The sequence below is a fragment of the Hyperoodon ampullatus genome (assembly GCF_949752795.1).
Source record: "Hyperoodon ampullatus genome assembly, chromosome: 8".
Classification (NCBI taxonomy): Eukaryota; Metazoa; Chordata; class Mammalia; order Artiodactyla; family Ziphiidae; genus Hyperoodon; species Hyperoodon ampullatus.
Genome location: NC_136921.1, coordinates 29232650 through 29252059, shown reverse-complemented (window position 1 = coordinate 29252059; position 19410 = coordinate 29232650). Strand labels below are relative to the sequence as shown.

At 42.2% G+C, this 19410-nt stretch overlaps 1 protein-coding gene across 1 annotated transcript in view; it reads right to left on the bottom strand.

The window, feature by feature from the left end:
• Nucleotides 1-19410, bottom strand: part of PLEKHM3 (pleckstrin homology domain containing M3) — a gene marked incomplete at its 5' end in the record, with an annotated part of 161202 nt that overhangs the window by 91858 nt on the left and 49934 nt on the right. The window contains 2 exons of the mRNA XM_079710120.1: nucleotides 6773-6966; nucleotides 17433-17578. Of these exons, the coding sequence (XP_079566246.1) occupies nucleotides 6773-6966; nucleotides 17433-17578 (340 nt within the window). The remainder of the gene's footprint in view (nucleotides 1-6772; nucleotides 6967-17432; nucleotides 17579-19410) is intronic.

Genomic DNA, 19410 nt, shown 5'->3' with positions numbered 1-19410 from the left:
GAATCAGAGGTGATATCATCTAATGTACACATTAACTATAGCTGTAGCCGGAAGAACAGACTGAAGGGGGAGATCAGTTACCGCAAATATCCAGGGGAACAATGACAGTGGCTTGGACCCACGTGGTAGCAGTGGAAGTGATGATTCTGTGGTGATTTTGATTTGGGTGGATATATTTTGAAGGTGAAGCTGATAGAACTTGCTGATAGGTTGGGTGTAGAATGTGGGAGAAAGGTGTTTGGCATGAAGAGCCGTATGGGTAGAGGTGCCGGCAGGCAGATGGGGGGCCTGCAGCAGGAGGAGTTTTCTACAGGAGTGGAGGAGGGGCTACTAGCTCAGTTTGGGACATATTAAGTTTGAGACGCTACTGGACATCCAAAGGAGGTTTCACCCTTTGGACTTAGCCTCCTGTCCAGTGAATTCACTAGCCAGACAGACAGCTTTCCTTGGGGGTAACAAGCAAAGGAGTGGGCAGGGAATCTTGGTGAATCAGGTGACATTTCTGGGGACTGTTCCTAAGTGCTAAGCAAGCTGCGAAATTTTGCTTGAAGGAAGAGGAGGCAAGGAGAGTCTGACAGGATACGCCTATGCACACACACACACACACACACACATTTTTTTCTGGCACTCACCAGGATAAATAATGGTCATAAAAATGGCTGTTTTTATGATAGAAATTTCTCACCGTTCAGTAAAGCTGATATTTCAGTGAGAACTAATTCTGGATATAATTATAATTTCAAATAAAATGTGAGACCAAAGACAGGAAAAGGTGACTTAGAAGGTAGAAGAATCATGTTTGGTATTGTCTAGAGATTCCCAAGTCAAGCTGTTAAACTGTTCAGAATGGTCTAAGCCAAGAACAAAACTTAACAAACGAGTAGGACTACCTGTTCCCCCAGAACCATCACAGTTGTTCTCTAAGTAACTGGAAGGATAGGCGTAATACTGCTTACTGGCCTCGACTAGTGTTGGAGAGAAACTAGTTTTAAATACGTATCACAATAGGAACTTTGGATTCACCAGGCACCCAATCCCCAAATCATTTGTTAATGATAGAGAATGGGAAACATTCCGGCATCCACTAATTAATTTCTATGATGTCTTTCTTTGGACTAGATGATTTCACTTCAGCACTCAGAACAGAACATATGACTTAAATCGGGATTTCTGAAAAGCTAGTCCAAACAGCTGGTGTTGGTCTGGTGATGTTTTTAGCAATCCAAGGCAAAATGAGAAAAGAAAAAGCATAGTAGAATGAATTTTAAATCTATTTGACTTTAAAAAGTTGTTTCATTGCTGTCTGCCTATTTTTTTTTTTAGCATTACTACGTTCTTTTATGAAATGATGGTGAAAAATAGGTGGATATTTGTTTTAGCAAAAGACATGGATAAGACAACCCTACAGATACCTCTACATTTACAGGTCTATGGAATGGAAAGGTTTGGTAAACACAGACCTAGAGAAAAATGCACTCATTAGCGCTAAGCCAATTGTCATGCCTTGTTCTCCAAGGCTGGCGCTGGCAGTGAGCACAGGAGTGCCTGTGTCAGCAACTGCACCTTCCCACTCAAGGGACATTACTGTCTGCCACCTCCCCGCCCTCCTTCACACTCTCCTAGATGACCTCAATCAAGGCTTCAGGAGATATAAAAGCAGTTCCTTCCTCTGAAGAATCTAGAAACTCCTGGACGTCACGGCCACCAGCAAATGCACTGGGGAAAGCAGCAGCAATTTGAGCATCAGAAAACCTGGTTCCATGTGTGGACTCTGTTCCTTACCAGCTTTGTCACCTCAGGCAAGTCACGCAGCATCTCAGAGTCACAGTTCTTTCCCTTCTTTGTAAATACCATCTGTCTAACCCATCTGAAGGGCTGTTGTAAAGAGCAAATAATATATCAATATTTACGGGAAAGTACTTTTTAATTGATTAAATCATAATTATCTCACATGGGCCCAGGTACCATCATAAATAAATGAAATGGGCTGAGGCTAAGACACGCAGGGCAGCAACGTATTATGTACCCAAGGCCAGTGGGTTTGGGGAGAAGATAGGAGGGGTAGAGACCATGGGAAAGTGCAGAGTCCAGTATGTAAAGCTGATTGCTGCATCCAGGAATGAGGGAAGCTTTTGTGTAATCAGAGCTTCTGATTTCTTAAGAGAAACCAGAGAGTTTTATTTTGTGTGAGCATGAAAACTCCTAATTATTTAAATGTTAGCTACTGTTTTGCAACTTTAAAACCTGGTGGGGGCCATCCCTGAAAGGCCAAACAAAACATGTCTGAGGGCCAAATCTGGCCCCAAGGTGCCCTTTTGTGACTTTGACTTACACATGAATCCCACTATTCCTGTGTTCCCAGCTTTTCTTAGGGTCCCTCCTGAAGACATCCTTAATGGCAGCTGCTCCGGATGTGTCCTGACAGTGCAAAGACCTTCCACAGAGTACTTCATGCACCTTTACATGTGGACACTGTAAGTAATTTTTCTCCTGAAAAGTTAAATAGGCCTTGAATCAATCCAGCAGGGTCGTTCGCCATCTGGGAGTCCTCAGAAACAGTGAACGGTCGGCACTATAAACATTTTAGATTTCATGGAAGATACTGACTTTTTCTAAACTAATCACCCCTGCCAGTCAAGATTTGCAGTATGGGTTCAAGAACAAGGCGTTCATTTAACAACAATAACAAAAACAGTGAGGATAAAAACCGGACGGTCATCGTAATGATAGGCCTAAAAGCCAACTGTGACTTCCCTAATAAGGCGACGACCGAAGTTGTCTCCCTGGCGGTTGAGCGCCAATACGATTAATCAGTCTGTTTCCAGTTTCCTCATGACAGCAATATTAACAGTTTGCTTTATCCTGTTTATATGGCACTGACAGGTCTTCAGCATGTTGGGCCTACTTGCTGGAGATTAATGACAACTTTTATATGGAGGTAAAAACCAGGCAGGGAGAGAATGCCTTTTACGACTAGATAAGAACTGGATTCTCTTGCTCTATTTTTGTTCCCCTGTTGCTCATCAACTCCTCCCTCTTTTAACTTCTATCGAGGATACGTATGGTTAGTTGTGCCCAGCAGGTGCTTCTCACTGTTTAAACCACCCCACTCTAGATATGGTGCCCTCAGGTGAAACAAAGGGAACCTTAAGTATTGTTTTGGAACACGCTTATCATCGTTAAAAGTACTGTTGGCTAATTTTCTTTTCAAAAAGTCAGATTCCATATAAAAGTGAAAGATGATTGATAGGCAAGAGATGGCTTCTGGTGACAGGAATTTTAGCAAGTGAGGTGGGCAATGGTTCCCCTTTGTAGCTATGGTTATTTTTATAGACACTGAAAAAGGCAGAATTAGTAAGCATGGCCCAGCTGTAAGAAGTATGGACACCCCAGAAAAATCTGTTAGACATATTTCACTAAACAGTCATATTTCAAAATAAATCAAAATGATTTCTAGCCTCCCTCTAACTCGCCACCTCCCCCCAAAGTTATGAGTACTGCTTGCTACTGGTATACTTTTCTCTGTGCCAGGTTGGAGAGCATGGTAACCTAACCCCAAACATTATGTTAACAGTATATAAGTATAGAGAAACTAAAATAACATTAAAAAAAATCAATCACCTCCTCTAGGGCTCTGTAGGAATCACTGTCTCATTCTTTGCCCTTAGGGAGCCTTAGGGAGACTCTGCCTCCTATTTTTTTCTTTTTTTTTGCGGTACGCGGGCCTCTCACTGTTGTGGCCTCTCCCATGGGGGAGCACAGGCTCTGGACACGCAGGCTCAGCGGCCATGGCTCACGGGCCCAGCCGCTCCGCGGCATGTAGGATCTTCCTGGACCAGGGCACGAACCCGTGTCCCTGCATCGGCAGGTGGACTCTCAACCACTGCGCCACCAGGGAAGCCCTGCTCCACCTATTTTTATGCAACAAACGCTCAGATAAGTGCATCCCACGTACCCAGGAACTGCAGGCCCTGGGCCCGGCTGGCCCTCCAACCCACTTCCTCTTGCTCACCCCTCTCCTGATACAGTGAGTAGCAGAAGGAGCCTGATTCCAGTAGACAGAGACTCAGGGGTAGCTTTTAAGGGGAATCTTTTAACCACGATTTTAAAAGCTAGAGACAAGAACAGCCTAGGATAAGAAAGCAGTACTAGGACTTCCCAGGTGGCGCAGTGGTTAAGAATCCGCCTGCCAATGCAGGGGACACGGGTTCGAGCCCTGGTCCAGGAAGATCCCACATGCCGTGGAGCAACTAAGCCCGTGCGCCACAACTACTGAGCATGCGCTCTAGAGCCCACGTGCCACATCTACTGAGCTCACATGCTGCAACTGCTGAAGCCCGTGCACCTAGAGCCCGTGCTCTGCAACAAGAGAAGCCGCCGCAATGAGAAGCCCGTGCACTGCAACTAGAGAGAGCCCGTGTGCGGCAACAAAGACCCAACGCAGCCAAAAATAAAATAAAATTAATTAAGTAAAAAAAAAAAAAGAAAGCAGTATTAATAATAATGGTATCTATAGAGTGTTTACTATGTACAAGCACTACTGTAAGCCCTTCACTTGCAAAAACCCATTTAATTCCCACAACAGAATGCACTGAGGGAAGAGTTAAATAATTATTTGTATTTGAAGTGCAGTGTTTGAGAGTGTAGAACAATATACTGGATTAGATTGGGGCAGATCTTTAATTCCATACTTGTGCTGTAATAATTTGTCTGATGCGAAGGTTCAGCTGGAGAGGAAAGAAACCCAAGTGAGACAGAAAGTTAGAAGGATACTGTAATAGTCCTGAGACTGAACCAGGGGAGTGCACTGGAAGTGAATAGGAGAGGAAAGATTTGAGACTTAACCCAGAAACAGAAATGTTTTTTTGGCTGATTTGGTTTGTTCTTTAGTTGATTTGTTCATTCATTCAACAATTTCTGAAAGATTCAGATAGGTCAAACACTGTGCTAAGTGACACGGGGAAGTAAGAAAAGGAAGAATTTGAAGATGACTCCTTCCTCAAAACTGGGCTACTAGCCACTGCTCAGTGGTCTAAAGTGACACTCTAACAGACATCCATCTATCACGCATCCCTCCTTCCATCCATCCATTCAGTAGTTACTGAATACCCACCTTGTGCCAGGCACTACACTACATAACAGTCATGAGCAAGTCCGGGAAAGAGAAATGAAGGAAAAGGAAAAAAAGACTACTATTTTCATTCTCACAGCCCTAGGAATGCTTTTTTTCTAGAACTTCCATTCCTTTCCTGGTGGTCTGGCCATAAGGCGCAGTACATGGTGGTAAACCACCAAACTGCTGGAACAGCATAGGTATTCTTAGTCATCCATATGAAGAGAGGATCCGCTATTTAATTTCTAAATGTGTGCCCAGATCTGACATATTTAACCAAAGCAAAACATTATATCATAAAGGTATCTAACATGATTCCCATGTGTAGATTTTAATATCATTTAAAAATATAGGCACAGGAAAAACCAGCTCTGAGCAAAGCCAAAAGGTAGTGAAAGTAATAGAACAAACATACTTTCAATGTTAAAAATCTTGTATCTAGTTTAGTTGGTGAATTAGTTTGAGACACATAATTTTATTGCCTTTCAGGCAAAGCCCTGATCTTTAAAATTAAGATTTGCCTAGACTTTACAAGAGTAAATCCTGACCACTTTCTAGCGCTTTCTGAAAAACAACTAGGTAATAGAATGACTACCACTGAGAAGTATTTTGCTTCATGGCAGCTGCCTTTTCATTATTATTTTATGAGAGCTTGTCTAGATATTATGTATCCCTTACCATCTACATTTAGTTCTTTTCAAAATGTCTCTTCAGATGCCTGGGGTTTTGTCAGTTTCTTTGGCTTTTAATTGGATTTCAAATAGCAAACGATATCACTTTCCAAAGGTTCTTATTCACATAGGCTTGCCTCCAAAAATCATGACTAATGTATGCCTTTAAATTTCTATTAAAAAAAAATTAAAAGGTATGTTTAGGGACTTATGAACACCATCAACAATTACTTCAAGTATAAGCTAGTTCATATATGCCAAGGGTGAGAATTTAAATGCCAATAAAACCTAACTGTAAAAGAAAGAATTTCATGAGAGCAGGCACATTTTAACTTCACTTTTATGTTGAGGATCTGAGCTTGGCATGGACATGCATGTTCCATAAACTCTGAGATAACCAAGCTATGGATAAGCAGCCTATGTCAATGGTAGCAAAAAAAGGCAGAATCCTGGGCCTTTTCATGTTTTGTGCTTGTTGTTGTTTTTTAATGCATTTTAATTCCAGCTCTACAGCCTGCATCATTTACCAAGTTCGCTTCTGTCTGCAAAATAAGATTTGAACAACCACCTACTAATTTCCCATTGAAAAAATGTTTTTAAGTTATGAAATATTTCAAACATGCTTATTTTTTCCTGATGATAATATGAACTGAACTTGTGGGAAATATAAAACACTACATAAGTGATCAATGAAGACACTCCCATGAATATTATCTCAAGTTAAACTACAGGTAAAGAGAGGTCTTCACCATTGTGGGAACTGAATCCATGGGTTAAAAGCCTTCAGTTACGCTGAGATATTATTTTCCTTGTGCTTGGCTCAACCGGATAGAGACCCTCGGAGGAAAGAGCCAAAGATGAGCCCGGAGGGAGAGCCACAGAATTCGAGACACTCCACGTTGTAAAGGCCCTTGGAGATCCTCTAACCACCCTCCCGGGGCGGGAAAAGAAAAACAAACCGGCGCCGTCTGACATTTATGACTCTTACCTGCGGCGCAGATCCTCGGCCACTGCTGCCCGGCAGCTGAACAAATAGGCTCGCAGTGATTTCAGCCGCTGCCGCAGGCGCACCACGGTGGCCAGCGGCTCGGCGTGCCCGTACAGCATGGGGTTCTCCTGCTGGATGTCGATCAGGGGCTCTTCGTACACGTACTCCAGAAACTCTTTGGCCTGCTTAGACACCTACAAAAGAAACTGCTCCATCAGCGCTGGCGAATTACCCGGCTTTCCACACCTCCTCCAACCAGGAACCACAGCTTAAATATCAAAATAACATCATCTTCTGAACACAGCCAAATTTTAAAGCCCATAGTGTAACTAAGTATAAAGTGTGGCTTTTCTTTCTCTCTTCCAGAAACGCAATTGGTAAAAGTAACCTGGGCATTGAAAGCAATTCATTAACTCTGTATGTTGATCATGTGATTGCACAAACCTACACGTGATAAAATGACACGGAACTATACAGACCCAGTATACCAATGTCAATTTCCTGTTTGTTTGTTTTTTTTTAATTGTACTATAGGTACTTAAGATATAACCAGTGGGGAAAGTAGGTAAAAGATACACAGGACCTCTCTGTATTATATTATCTATGCAACTTCCTGTGAATCCATAATTATTTCAAAATAAAAATTAAAAAAAAAGAATTCATTAAGACTTTTTTTTAACATCTTTATTGGAGTATAATTGCTTTACAATGGTGTGTTGGTTTCTGCTTTATAACAAAGGGAATCAGCTATAGGCATACATATATCCCCATATCCCCTCCCTCTTGCGTCTCCCTCCCACCCTCCCTCTCCCAGCCCTCTAGATGGTCGCAAAGCACCATTAATACTCTTAACAACAATGCTGACTTTAAAAACTAAAACTATGTGCACATATATGTATATATAGTCTAGAACACTTTTTATAAAGTAGCCACTTTAAAAAGATAGGTAAACCACGCACATACTACAAAATTCAAAAGGATCTCTCCCAAAAAAGGGGAAAAAAGGATATTATGTGCAGAACAGTGTGCATAAAAAATAGGCTCAAACACACATTTTCGTAAGCAGAAAAGAGTTGCTCTTATTAGAACAGCTCTGAGCTTAGGCTGACTTTGGCCAATAGATCCATCCAACTCTATATCCACTTCTGGTAGTAATCATCAAGAGTATGAAAGTTGATTTTAAAATGTCATTGTCATCCAAAGAAATAAATAGAAGAAACACATCTGAGATACAGAGGGAGTAGCTTAAATAATGCATAACCCGTAGGTAGTTTGGGGGAATCTTTACATACCAACTCACTGATACTGAGGACGTGGACCTCTCCACAAAGTTTCCACCAAAACCTCTCTAGTACTGGGAGTAAGACTGGAATTCAACATAAACAAAACAAACAATTTTGCTTATTAAAAAAACGGAAAATCCACTGTTCCACACTCTAGGCTAGAAGAATATTGATGAAGATAAACAGGATACAGTCCCTACCCTCATGAAATTCACTGTTGGATATAATAGACAAATAATTAAAACAAAAAATACATGTAGCACGTAGCCTGTCATCTGCCACAAAAGGAATATGGACGAGGTCCACGGGGAGCTTAAAGGAGGGAGACATCAACCGTGCTGGGGAGAAGGGAGCTAGGAGCCCGGGGGGGCCTGGCAAAGCAGGTGACACTGGCTCAAGGTCTAGAAAGATAGATAGAAATTCACTTGGTGGGTAAGGATGGGACAGAGGAGAGTACAACAAGCAGATACAACCACAAAATCTATCAATATGTACATGTGATAACGAAATGTATGCCTGTTGTATGTTGAGTAAAAACACATGTTTATGAAATTCAGTATTATTTTCTATATTGTAAAGCTCATACAAAAGTCTATGTTCTTATAGAGATGCAAAAAAAAAAAGCATCATTTTTTTCCCCTAATAAAAGTTATTTTTTCCCCTTATAAGCAATTATTTTTGAGGTGCCTGTTCTGCTGTATGATCCTTTGGGATCCTGCAAAGTTAAAGAGTTAGAGTTAGTGACGTTCACAGTCTCTGCAAATCCAGCTCACAAAGAGGCACCTCGAATTAGCCAAAACCTTTGACTCTTGAACCAGACTGGAAATAACAGTTGACAGGGCTAAATAATGCCTCATTTTGAGGACTACAGATGCAGGTACATACATGGCAGACACTATAGCAGGCATCTGGCGCTCAGTGGAGACCACAACAGGCAGGGCCCTGTCCTCATGTAGCTCACAGTTCAGCGGGGAAAGACAGAATTGGGTTTAAATATTTTGTTTATCGTGGTTAAATATTTGCTATCTTTAAAAATCTTAAATGAGGGGAAAAAATGGACGGTGTTCTGGAAAATGAAGTACAATCCACTTGAAACTATTGCTGAAGAGTGATGTATTGTACAATTCAATTAGTCTTTCTGGCTCTATTGAGCAGTGTTTATACTGAGCCAGGGCCCCGCTGAATTAGGTTAACAATGCTACCTTTTAGTAGGTGAACAGAAGGACAAAGGGCACTGGCCAGTCTCCCAGGCCTTAAAAGGCTTCTCTCTTCAGGTGGTACTTAAGCCCAAATGGAAAAAAAAAAAAAGTCTTTTACAGAGACAGTAAAAGCAGTGAGACAAATGGGATGGCAGCTACTGACATCAGCATTCATACACTGAAATTACTAAAAACAAAAACAGAGCTAGTTTCAATAAGGTCTAAGGCACTGTTTCACAAAGTTATTAGCCAGTGTTAAGAACACAGAGCATATTGTGACCTTGGCTGCCTGAGTATGTGAACAAATAAATTCCTGCCATGTTGAGCCGTTTTTGGCAGCAAGGCACATGCTCATTTTTTGAGAAACGACCACTTACATCGGTGAGGGAATTTTTGAGAGAACTCAAAATTTGGCATGAAACGCTATTTTTGTAAAATAGGAAATGAGTGGGGATACAGTGTCCTAAGTTCAAAACCACCCTCCATACTGACATGAGCATTCTACCTTCAAACTCAACTGTAATCAAAAAGCTTTTTAAAAAATATAGTTACTTAAGGAAGGAAGCCAATGATATTCTTGTAACAAAGTTTATGTGACAGCAAGTTTCTTTCTTATTAATAGAAATATTTCATGAGTTATATGTGAACACCAAATAACATTCTACCTAAAAGCCAAGAGCTACTGTCCTACTTTTTGCCTACCAAATTATGAAGAACATCAAAAGCCTGAGTGCTGTTTCTGATATGAAAACTCAGCTCATAAGTGCAGATGGATAAGCCCACTATTCTTTCCTTTAAAAAAGTGAACGGTTTAAGTTGGCATTCTTTTTCATGATCCTACTCCACTCACATCAGAAGCAATTTTTACAGGGTTGACAGTTCACTTTTCCAACCTATTGGCCTGTTAGTATTTTACTAAATAATATTTAATATTTATTAATGATATTAGTATTACCTAATGATATTAGTATTAGTACCTATCCATAGGTCTTTTAACTTAGAATACTTTAAGCTATAAGAACTCCAGTCTCTGACTGTGGTTGTGTTGCAGTTTGTGAACTGGTTCTCTCTCCACAGCCCTGCCGTAAACATGATTCAAGAGAGTTGAGGAGGAAGAGGTCCAGGTAGAAACAGGTCTCCTCCCCATCTCACACTCAGGAGGAGTTGGAGAAAAGGCACAATCAGGTTATAATTTTCCACAAACTAGTAATGACAAATCTCCTAGATACACATATGTATTTATAAATAAGCATGTTGTCATTTGATATTAACATTAAGCATCGTTGGTATAGATTTCAACATAATACATCTTTTGTTATGCTGGTGACAGCTACCTCTGAAAAACAAAATTCTCAAATGTTCAGGTTTATGTAATTCTGAGAGGTTCTGGAACAGTGTCCTGCTATGTTCCCCCACAAAAAGAGCCCTGGGTAATAAAGCAATGGGGCAGAGGCAATGTGGTGACCACAGACAGCAATTTGCAGAGGAGGAGGATGTGGCGGTGGTGAGGACTTTAGCTTTTGTTAAAGGAGGAAAATGTATCCGAATAAAACAGAAAAGAACATAATCTCAGAATAACAAGAACGGGTACAGATAATCTAGTTCAGTTTTTTCTCAACCTGTGTGGCAAGGAATACCAGTCACAAAGAAAAGATGTTCTGAGGGCCACATGCTACATTCTTCTCTTGGTGTTTCAAAGTGCAGCGTGTTAGCATATTAAAGCCCTGGGACATGGAGTACTAGAGAAAACCTGCTTAACCCAGCCACTTCCCAACCAATCTGACTACAGACAGGGCAGCTGGTTAATGTCATGCAGGCTGTATGGAGGGGGCAGTAGGAGATGAAAGTCAGCCTAGGTCCCACTCGCCAACCGGAGGAAGGGACATTTTTCGCTACCATTACCTATACTTAATAGAAGAGAAAATTGAGTCCAGAGAACTTAAATGACTTATCTGTGGTCATCTCGTGGCAGAACTCAAGCCAAAACTCAGATGTCAAGATACACTGCTCCGTGCTTTTTAGCATTGTTTACGTTCACAGTTCCTTTTATTTTTTTAATAACTCTACCAAAAACTATCTGTTTGTCACTCTTTAAAAGAGGAGATCCCTGTCCGTGTTCTGTCCTTCCCTCCGCCCCAGTCAGATAGAAAACAAGTGTGCTACCAGTGGAGATGAACCCGTAATTTAAGGAGGCAGTACACTGGTGTGTGGGTCTTTAAAACAAAAACTAAAGTCTAATAACACTTCATTTATCTAGAAGTCACTTATTTGTATATTTGTTTACTGTCTTTCTCCTCACGAGAAATTCACGACACAGAGGCTATGTCCCCGGTGAGCACAGTAAGTGTTCAATAAACACTTGCTGAACAGATGAATGAGTACTTTACAATGCTCTGGCCCTGACTCTGACCCACACACTTCTAACAGTTTGATTATTTGTTTCTAAGTTCACAACATATTTAGAATTAATAAAGTAGAAAAGGGGAAGGACAGCTAGAGGCAGCACAGTGACAAGAGAGGTGACAGCTGACATCCTGGTACTAAGGGAAGAAAGGCACCTGCAAGAAGAGATATGGTAAAAGTATAGAATACAACCTCGACAGAAAGCAATTTGGCAACATCCATCAAACTCACAGGTGTACATACCTACATCTAGGAAGTTACCTACAGATAGTCTCACTCGTAAGTGAAAAACTTACATTCAAAATGATGTATAAAGTTATTCACTGAATCACTGTCTATAATAGAAAGACTAGAAAAACCTTAATGTCCATCAAAACAAGGACAAGTTGGATAAACTGGGGTGTGGGTGTGTGTGTTAAATTCATGATGTAATATGGAATGGCTGGGGGCTTCCCTGGTGGCGCAGTGGTTGAGAGTCTGCCTGCCGATGCAGGGGACACGGGTTCGAGCCCTGGTCCGGGAAGATCCCACATGCCATGGAGCAACTAAGCCCGCGTACTGCACAACTGCTGAAGCCCGCGAGCCTAGAGCCCGTGCTCCGCAACAGGAGACACCACCACAGTGGGAGGCCCGCCACCGCAGCGAGGAGTGGCCCCCGCTCGCTGCAACCGGAGAAAAGCCTGTGCGCAGCAACGAAGACCCAAAGCAGCCAAAAATAAATAAATTAAATTAAATTAAATTAATTAAAAAATATATATATGGAATGGCTGTTTAAAAAAGCCCAAGGAAGAGTTTTATGATCTGAATGGAATATTTTCTAAGGGCAGCATGTATACTGTATTGCCAATTGACATTTCTGTGTAAAACACACGCATGTAAAATATTTCTGGAAGGAGTAATTTGGTTGCCTGTGGGTGAGAGGAAGAGGAGGGAGGGAGATTATCTATGTGTACGTGTCCTTTGTATTTTTGAACCTCGAAATGTGAAAGTATATTATATTCAAAAAAAGAAGAATAAAAGTATAGCGGTACAAGGCAATTTCCTTACAGAAAAAATAGCCTCCCATATACCATATTAAACCACATTGAAGCTATGGATCACGAGGTAGAACACTCATATTTATAATTATAATTCTGAGGCATCAAAAAAAGGTTAATTTCTAGTACATATTTTCTGAAGTAGGAAACTGTCACGGAGCTACGTGACAGTTAAAATTTATAAAATAATAAAAATAATGTAATCACATTACTGAAAGTTTGGAGAATAAACATTAGGAGAGAGAAAAAAAAATCACCCATACTCTTACCACAGTAAAATAACCACTGTTTGCTTTGGTATAATGTTTCCTTCCACTATTTTTTCCCATCATCTATTATGAAAAATCATGGCAAAAGTTTTAATAAGATCAATTCCAACCATAATACTTCTTGGTCTTATTAAAACAGGCACTGAGGGCTAACAGAGAAGGAATCAGGAAATCTTAACTTTAATTACAATTTGTTCTCAAAATCTCCAAATGACTCTGAACAAGTGGTTTTTCCCATCAGCGAGCTACTCTCCAGCTCTGCAAGGGCAATAGAGCTTTCCTTGAATGCCTCTCAAGATGAAGAGATAGGAAATGGCTTATGTAACATGGAAAACCCCTAGCTAAATGGAATGTGAATATTCAGGCTAGGATACAAAAATATTTTTTAAAAGCACAATTTAGGAAGAGTTCAGGCTAAGTTTGAGTTCCTTACCGCCTCTTTGTCATGCTTGGTATTTTTGAATTGGGGTGGTGGTGGTAGAGGGAAAGTTATCTTCAAAGAGAATTTCATTAGAAAATGGCTATAAAATTGGAGGTTAGGGTTTAGCTGCTAGGTAATCCTGGGGCTCAATTCAATCCGCAGGATGTACACTGGAAAACAGACGAAATCCTGCTTTAAAAGTAATTAGGATTATTATTACTCTGGAGGGCAGACAAGGAAACGCTTAAGATGACAGATTTCATTCTGCTCCGCAAAACCATTTTTTCACTCTTTAAATGGATATTCAAGCCAGTCACGTACTTGCAATTAAGGAGAGCAGGCAGATCTAACAGAACGATGTCTGGTCTTGGAAACTGATAGGTCTGAATTGATCCTCACAATTAGGAACATTAAGTTAAATCCTGGCATCTGAGCAAAGACAGACAGACACTGGACTAAATGGAATATAGTTACTTAATGCCAGTGAGAGATGATCCAGATAAAATTGACCAGCTCTGTTCTTGCTTTAAAATCTTCCCTGCTCCACTGAGATCCAGGGAGGGAATGGTCTGACAAAGGACATTTTCCTCATGGATGAAGTGAGGGTACGTAATATCCCTATTACTTACCTATCCTCTCAAAATCAAACCTTGTCACTTGAATGACCACCACCCCCAAAATATCTGCTTTATAGAAAGACTACAAGCAGCAGTGATGGCTAGATTGATGGTTTGAGTGGCCTTCAGCCATCACTACAAACAGAACTGAATCTCCTCCATTTCATGGCTTCATAAACCATTCCTGAGTTTTTCACTTTCCTCATTCAGTGCCACCTTTTCTGCTTTAGCTCCACTGATGGGCACATATTCTGTGGGCAGGTGCCACTGGCCTAAGCCCTCAACGATCCCAGGGCTGGGGCTGCCTCACTCACTTGCTTTCTACACACCTCTCAGCTGTCAAAGTCCTGCTCCAAATAGATTAATCTAAACTGTTCAAACTCAGCTAGTGTTCTTTCCCTCTAAGTTTTTATCTAATACACACATGGCAAATATATTTATAGCCTATATTCAGAGTGTCAAGTACAAGACGCAGAGGAGAGAATGATAACTGGCTGAGGGGAAGGAAAAAAATGAGGAAAGGAAATGAGGTTTAAGCTGGGTTTAGGATTTGAATGAGGGCAAGAGGAAGACAAGAGGTGTGAAATAGCCTGGCGGGACTGGGCAATGGGAAGGAGTGCGATCATCCTGAAGAGACTCATGGGCGCGGGGAGGGAGTGGATAAAAGGGCTAGAAAGACTAGGACTAGAGATCACAAACAGTCTTTTGTCAGGCTAAGAGATTTGGATTTATCTTACGATCAGTCAGAAAAAGCTGACATTAATTGAGCACTTATTACATTCCAGACACTGCACTAGGTGCTTTCTGTGAATTATTCATTTAAGCAAACAGCGACCTTGTGAAGTAGGCACTATCGCTGCTATTACCTCCATTCTAAATGTGAAGAAACAGAGACTAAGAGAGGGTATAACATTTACCCAAGGTGAGAATGGGACTTCTTGGGAATAATGTTGGGGCAAATGGGACTTTTCTGAAATACTGCTGGGCAAGACCTGAAGGCAGGAAGCACAGCTGGGAGGCGACTACATTCTTTCCCGTGAGTGATGCTGAGGGTTGGGATTGTGTGGTGGCGCTGCGTGTGCAGTGGGGTGCAGGGCTTCGGAGTTCCAAGTCAGCTATGGATCTCTGCGAACTGATTAGGCAGGGCCGGTGTGGCAGAGGGAAGAGTCCAGGGTGTCTCCCAGCACTGGCGGTGGGACTGGTAGAGCCACGTGCAGTGAGGGAGGGGTGGGAGACCGCTGGTGAGGGTGAGGAAGCCAGTTTGGGGCGTACTGAGTTTGAGGCACCCACAGGACCGGCTTCACTATACAGCTCTGCTTACCTGCTACGCACCAGAAACTGTGCTAAGGCAGGTCCCCAGCACCCAGGAAGCTCACCTTTAGTGAGAAGACAGATAAGCAGCCGGCTGGTATATAAATGTGAGGATCATGAAAATAATCACTTCATTCCATTCTTGAAGTACTTAGCACAATCAGTCCAAGAGTGCTTTTCTTATATTATCCCAATCCACACAACTCTTTTAGGTAAATACATGAAGTGTAGTAAGAACAAATGATTATTTGCACACATTATGTGCGCGAGGTACTTTGTTCGCATGCATGAGCCCATCTAACCATGGGTAACCTTATGAGTTATTATTGTCCTCATTGTACAGATGAGGAGACTGAAACAAAGAGACTAAACAACTTGCCCAGACTAGACAGCTAGTAAATGACAAAGCTAAAATTTGAACCCAGGTAGTCTGGGTTCATTTTACAGATTACGAAATGGAGACTCACAGAAGTTCAAGTCATTTGCCCTAACCAATCAAGCACCTAATTAGAGATGGAGGGAGGATTTGAACAAAGGCCTGGTGAACAACAAGCTCCTGCTGTTAACCCCTGCAATAAGTGCAATTCTAGAAACCCACGCATGCGTGATGGTGGCACAGGGAGAACCAGCAAAGCACAAATGGGGAAGGTGGGGAGATCAGAGCTTCCACCAAGGAGGACATGCCTTTCTCAGCTCTGGAACAAACAGCAGGGATTCCCGAATGGGTAAAAACATCTGGAGCACATGTGGAAGGACGATCTCTAAACAAGAGAAAAGGCTCTTCTTCTTCCCAACACAGGACTGGAAGCAGTAAGGATAGGTACAAATGTAGACAGAGTTGTAGGTATTCGTATTCAAATCTCGTAGCTTCAATTTTCTCCTTGAAGTAGGAGGCAAGGTCATATGCTGAGAAGGCCTGGGATGAGGCATCTTGAAGACAGTGAAGATGTGGATGATTATTGGGTAGAACAGGAGGCAGAGCTGCCCAGGGATGTAGAAAAGGATCCAAGACAACTGGCCACTCACAACTGTCGTGTTCATTTTAGACTTCAAAGATTACAGGTAGGTGAGAGCTACAGGTTCCTTCCGTGCCTACCTTGCTCCCGAGTGATTTACAGTTACAATGAAAGGAAGTCTAAGACATCTATCAGCAAGGAGGTATAAAAACCATCATACAGCCTGTTTTTGTACGAAGCACCTTGCATGGAAGGTTCGTTCAAGGCAGACGTGATGATATTCTGGCAGAAGGATCAGGAAAGCTTCTAGTCCGATGAGATAACAGAATTCTCTATTGGGTGGTAGGACCAGGACCGGAAAAAAATCCTAAGCCTAGAGTACAACTCCAGTGGGGGTTAGATTCTTCGACTTGCCAAAGTCTATTACCTCGTTTATGCAAGGGTGGAAATGCTGTGCAATGGAGCTAACTGGTTCACGTGTCTTGAGGACTACTAGGTTGAAAACTACAGTTGAGATAAATGCTATCAGGCAGTTAAATCCATTAAATCCACAGATCTCACTTTCAGTAGCAAAACCAGAGCTGGAGATAAATGTAGGAATCATCAGCATATGAGCCCTGGTAGTTAAAACCATAGAAGGGAGGGAAATAACACAATGGCTTCCCTGGTGGTGCAGTGGCTAAGAATCTGCCTGCCAATGCAGGGGACATGGGTTCAATCCCTGGTCTGGGAAGATCCCACATGCTGCGGAGCAACTAAGTCTGTGCGCCACAACTACCGAGCCTGCGCTCTAGAGCCCACAAGCCACAACTACTGAGCCCATGTGCCACAACTACTGAAACCCGTGCACCTACAGCCCATGCTCTGCAATAAGAGAAGCCACTGCAGTGAGAAGCCTGCGCACCTGCAACGAAGAGTAGCCCCCGCTCGCCGCAACTAGAGAAAGCCACACGTAGCAATGAAGACCCAATGCAGCCAAAAATAAATTAATTAAAAAAAAAAAAAAGAAAGTATAGAGTGGGAAAAGAGCATGAAGTTGTAGCTTTTATGAGACTACTTAATCAGGTCTGCCTCAAATTCTTATCTCATTAGCTTTAGAATCCACATGACAACATGTAAATACCCAAATCGCTATTATGAAGTGAACCCAGTTTCGGTACCTACCTTATATTTTGAAGTATCCCAGTTGTGGACTATGCGGGCCGGGATGAGAAAACTGTCGTCCACGTGGCAGCTGCTGCAGTAATACCACCCGCTGTAATTGCACACCTTGGCTTTCCCATTGGAAAGGCCTATGGATCGCTGGCATCCTGTTCAGGGCAAAAGAAAGAGTCGGTGATTGTTGTACTTCTAACACCACAGAACGAAGTTACACAATCCTCAAGTGAAACAAAAGTCTATGATAGGAAAGAAATTGCAGAGAATACGTGTACAGACACGTCCCCTCTTTCCTAGCCTGGCAGCTCTCACCCCTTCGCCTCCTCAGGGATTGCTGACACTGGTACTGTTTCTGGTCTCTTCTGATTCCACCTCTTCTGCGTGCAGCGGCCAGAGACCAGTCTCTCTATAACCAACCCCCTTTCATCTCCTGGCTTCCTCCTCAGAAACCCTACTGCACCAGGCAATTGGCTGGGGGCTACTCATACAGGTTCTTACTTAACCCATGCAGCATCTCTATGAGGAAGATATTATGAGCTCTGTTTTACAGATGAATAAACTAAGGTTTTAGCCGGGTTAAGCATTTTGTCTTGAGGTCACCCAGCCAGTAAGAGATGGCGTTTGGGTTTGACTCTAAGCTTGTCTGATTTTAAAATGATCCTAAAACCTGACGTGTAGGCTTCCTTGGCTGACAAAAATCAATGAAAGGGGGCTTCCCTGGTGGCGCAGTGGTTGAGAGTCCACTTGCCAATGCAGGGGACACGGGTTCATGCCCCGGTCCGGGAAGATCCCACATGCTGCGAAGCGGCTGGGCCCGTGAGCCATGGCCGCTGAGCCTGCGCGTCCGGAGCCTGTGCTCCGCAACGGGAGAGGCCAGCGTACCGCAAAAAAAAAAAAAAAAAAATCAATGAAAGGAATGCGTCCTTTGATTGGTCCCCATCTCTCCTTTCCAACCACCTACTCCTACAACTCTCCAAAGGGAACAGAACCTCTTTGCTACAGTTAGAGGACTCTCCTCACTGTTCCCCAAATAAACAGTGTGCTTACTCTACCCTCCATATCTTGGCACAATTTATTTCTCCTTTCATGACGCCCTCTTCTCTGATCTCTACTTTGCCAAATCCTGCCCATCACTGATGGCCTGCAAGTGATTGCCAAGGCCCTTTTCATGTTCCAGGAAGTCCATGATTCTGTCAGGACTGTCCTGGTACTGTCAGGGGACCTGTTAATAATCATGGCCCTGCCAAAAACAAGCCATTATTTTCCTTTAGCTAGGAGGAACTACATTCTACTGACAACAGAAATTCTGTCATAATCAACCCAAACGACAACATTCAGAACAGATAATTAGGATTAAACAAACAACATCATTTTTCTGACATTTCTCATCCACTGCTTTCATTTTAGAAATCCTCCCTCGTGGCCCATTTCATGGTTGGGTACCAAGACCTGTATTGATCAAAGAAATCTCGCATTAAGCCTATTTTGTAATATGGGTACAAAATAGATAACTCTTAATAATCATAGTAATAATAATGTAACCGGTGCTGCAGCCCACTTCCATTAGAAGGAGCTCAAACATGTTTATTTAACAAACTGCCAGCCTAAGAAGATACTTATGCCCATGAATCCATGAATGAAAGCATCATAAAATTCCTAGAGCTTTCACTTCCATCACAAATAAAATGTTATCAGGCATCCAGCAGTTTCACAGGGTACCCTCCAGAAAGAGAATTAGATCCTATTGTTTTTAGACACTAGAGGTATTGAAAGACGGATGGGGAGTAAATATTTCGGAATTACGCTTCCAGAGCTTAATACCCTTTCTTCCTGGGATAGCTATTTCTTTACTGTTGAGTAGCAACAAAACCCTAACAAGCTCCTGTTTCTCAGATTGGCTGAGGATTGAGATACATGTGAAGGATAAGGAAGAACCAAACCCACCTGCTGCTTCTGTGGGGCGTGGGAGGTGCTGTCACGATCT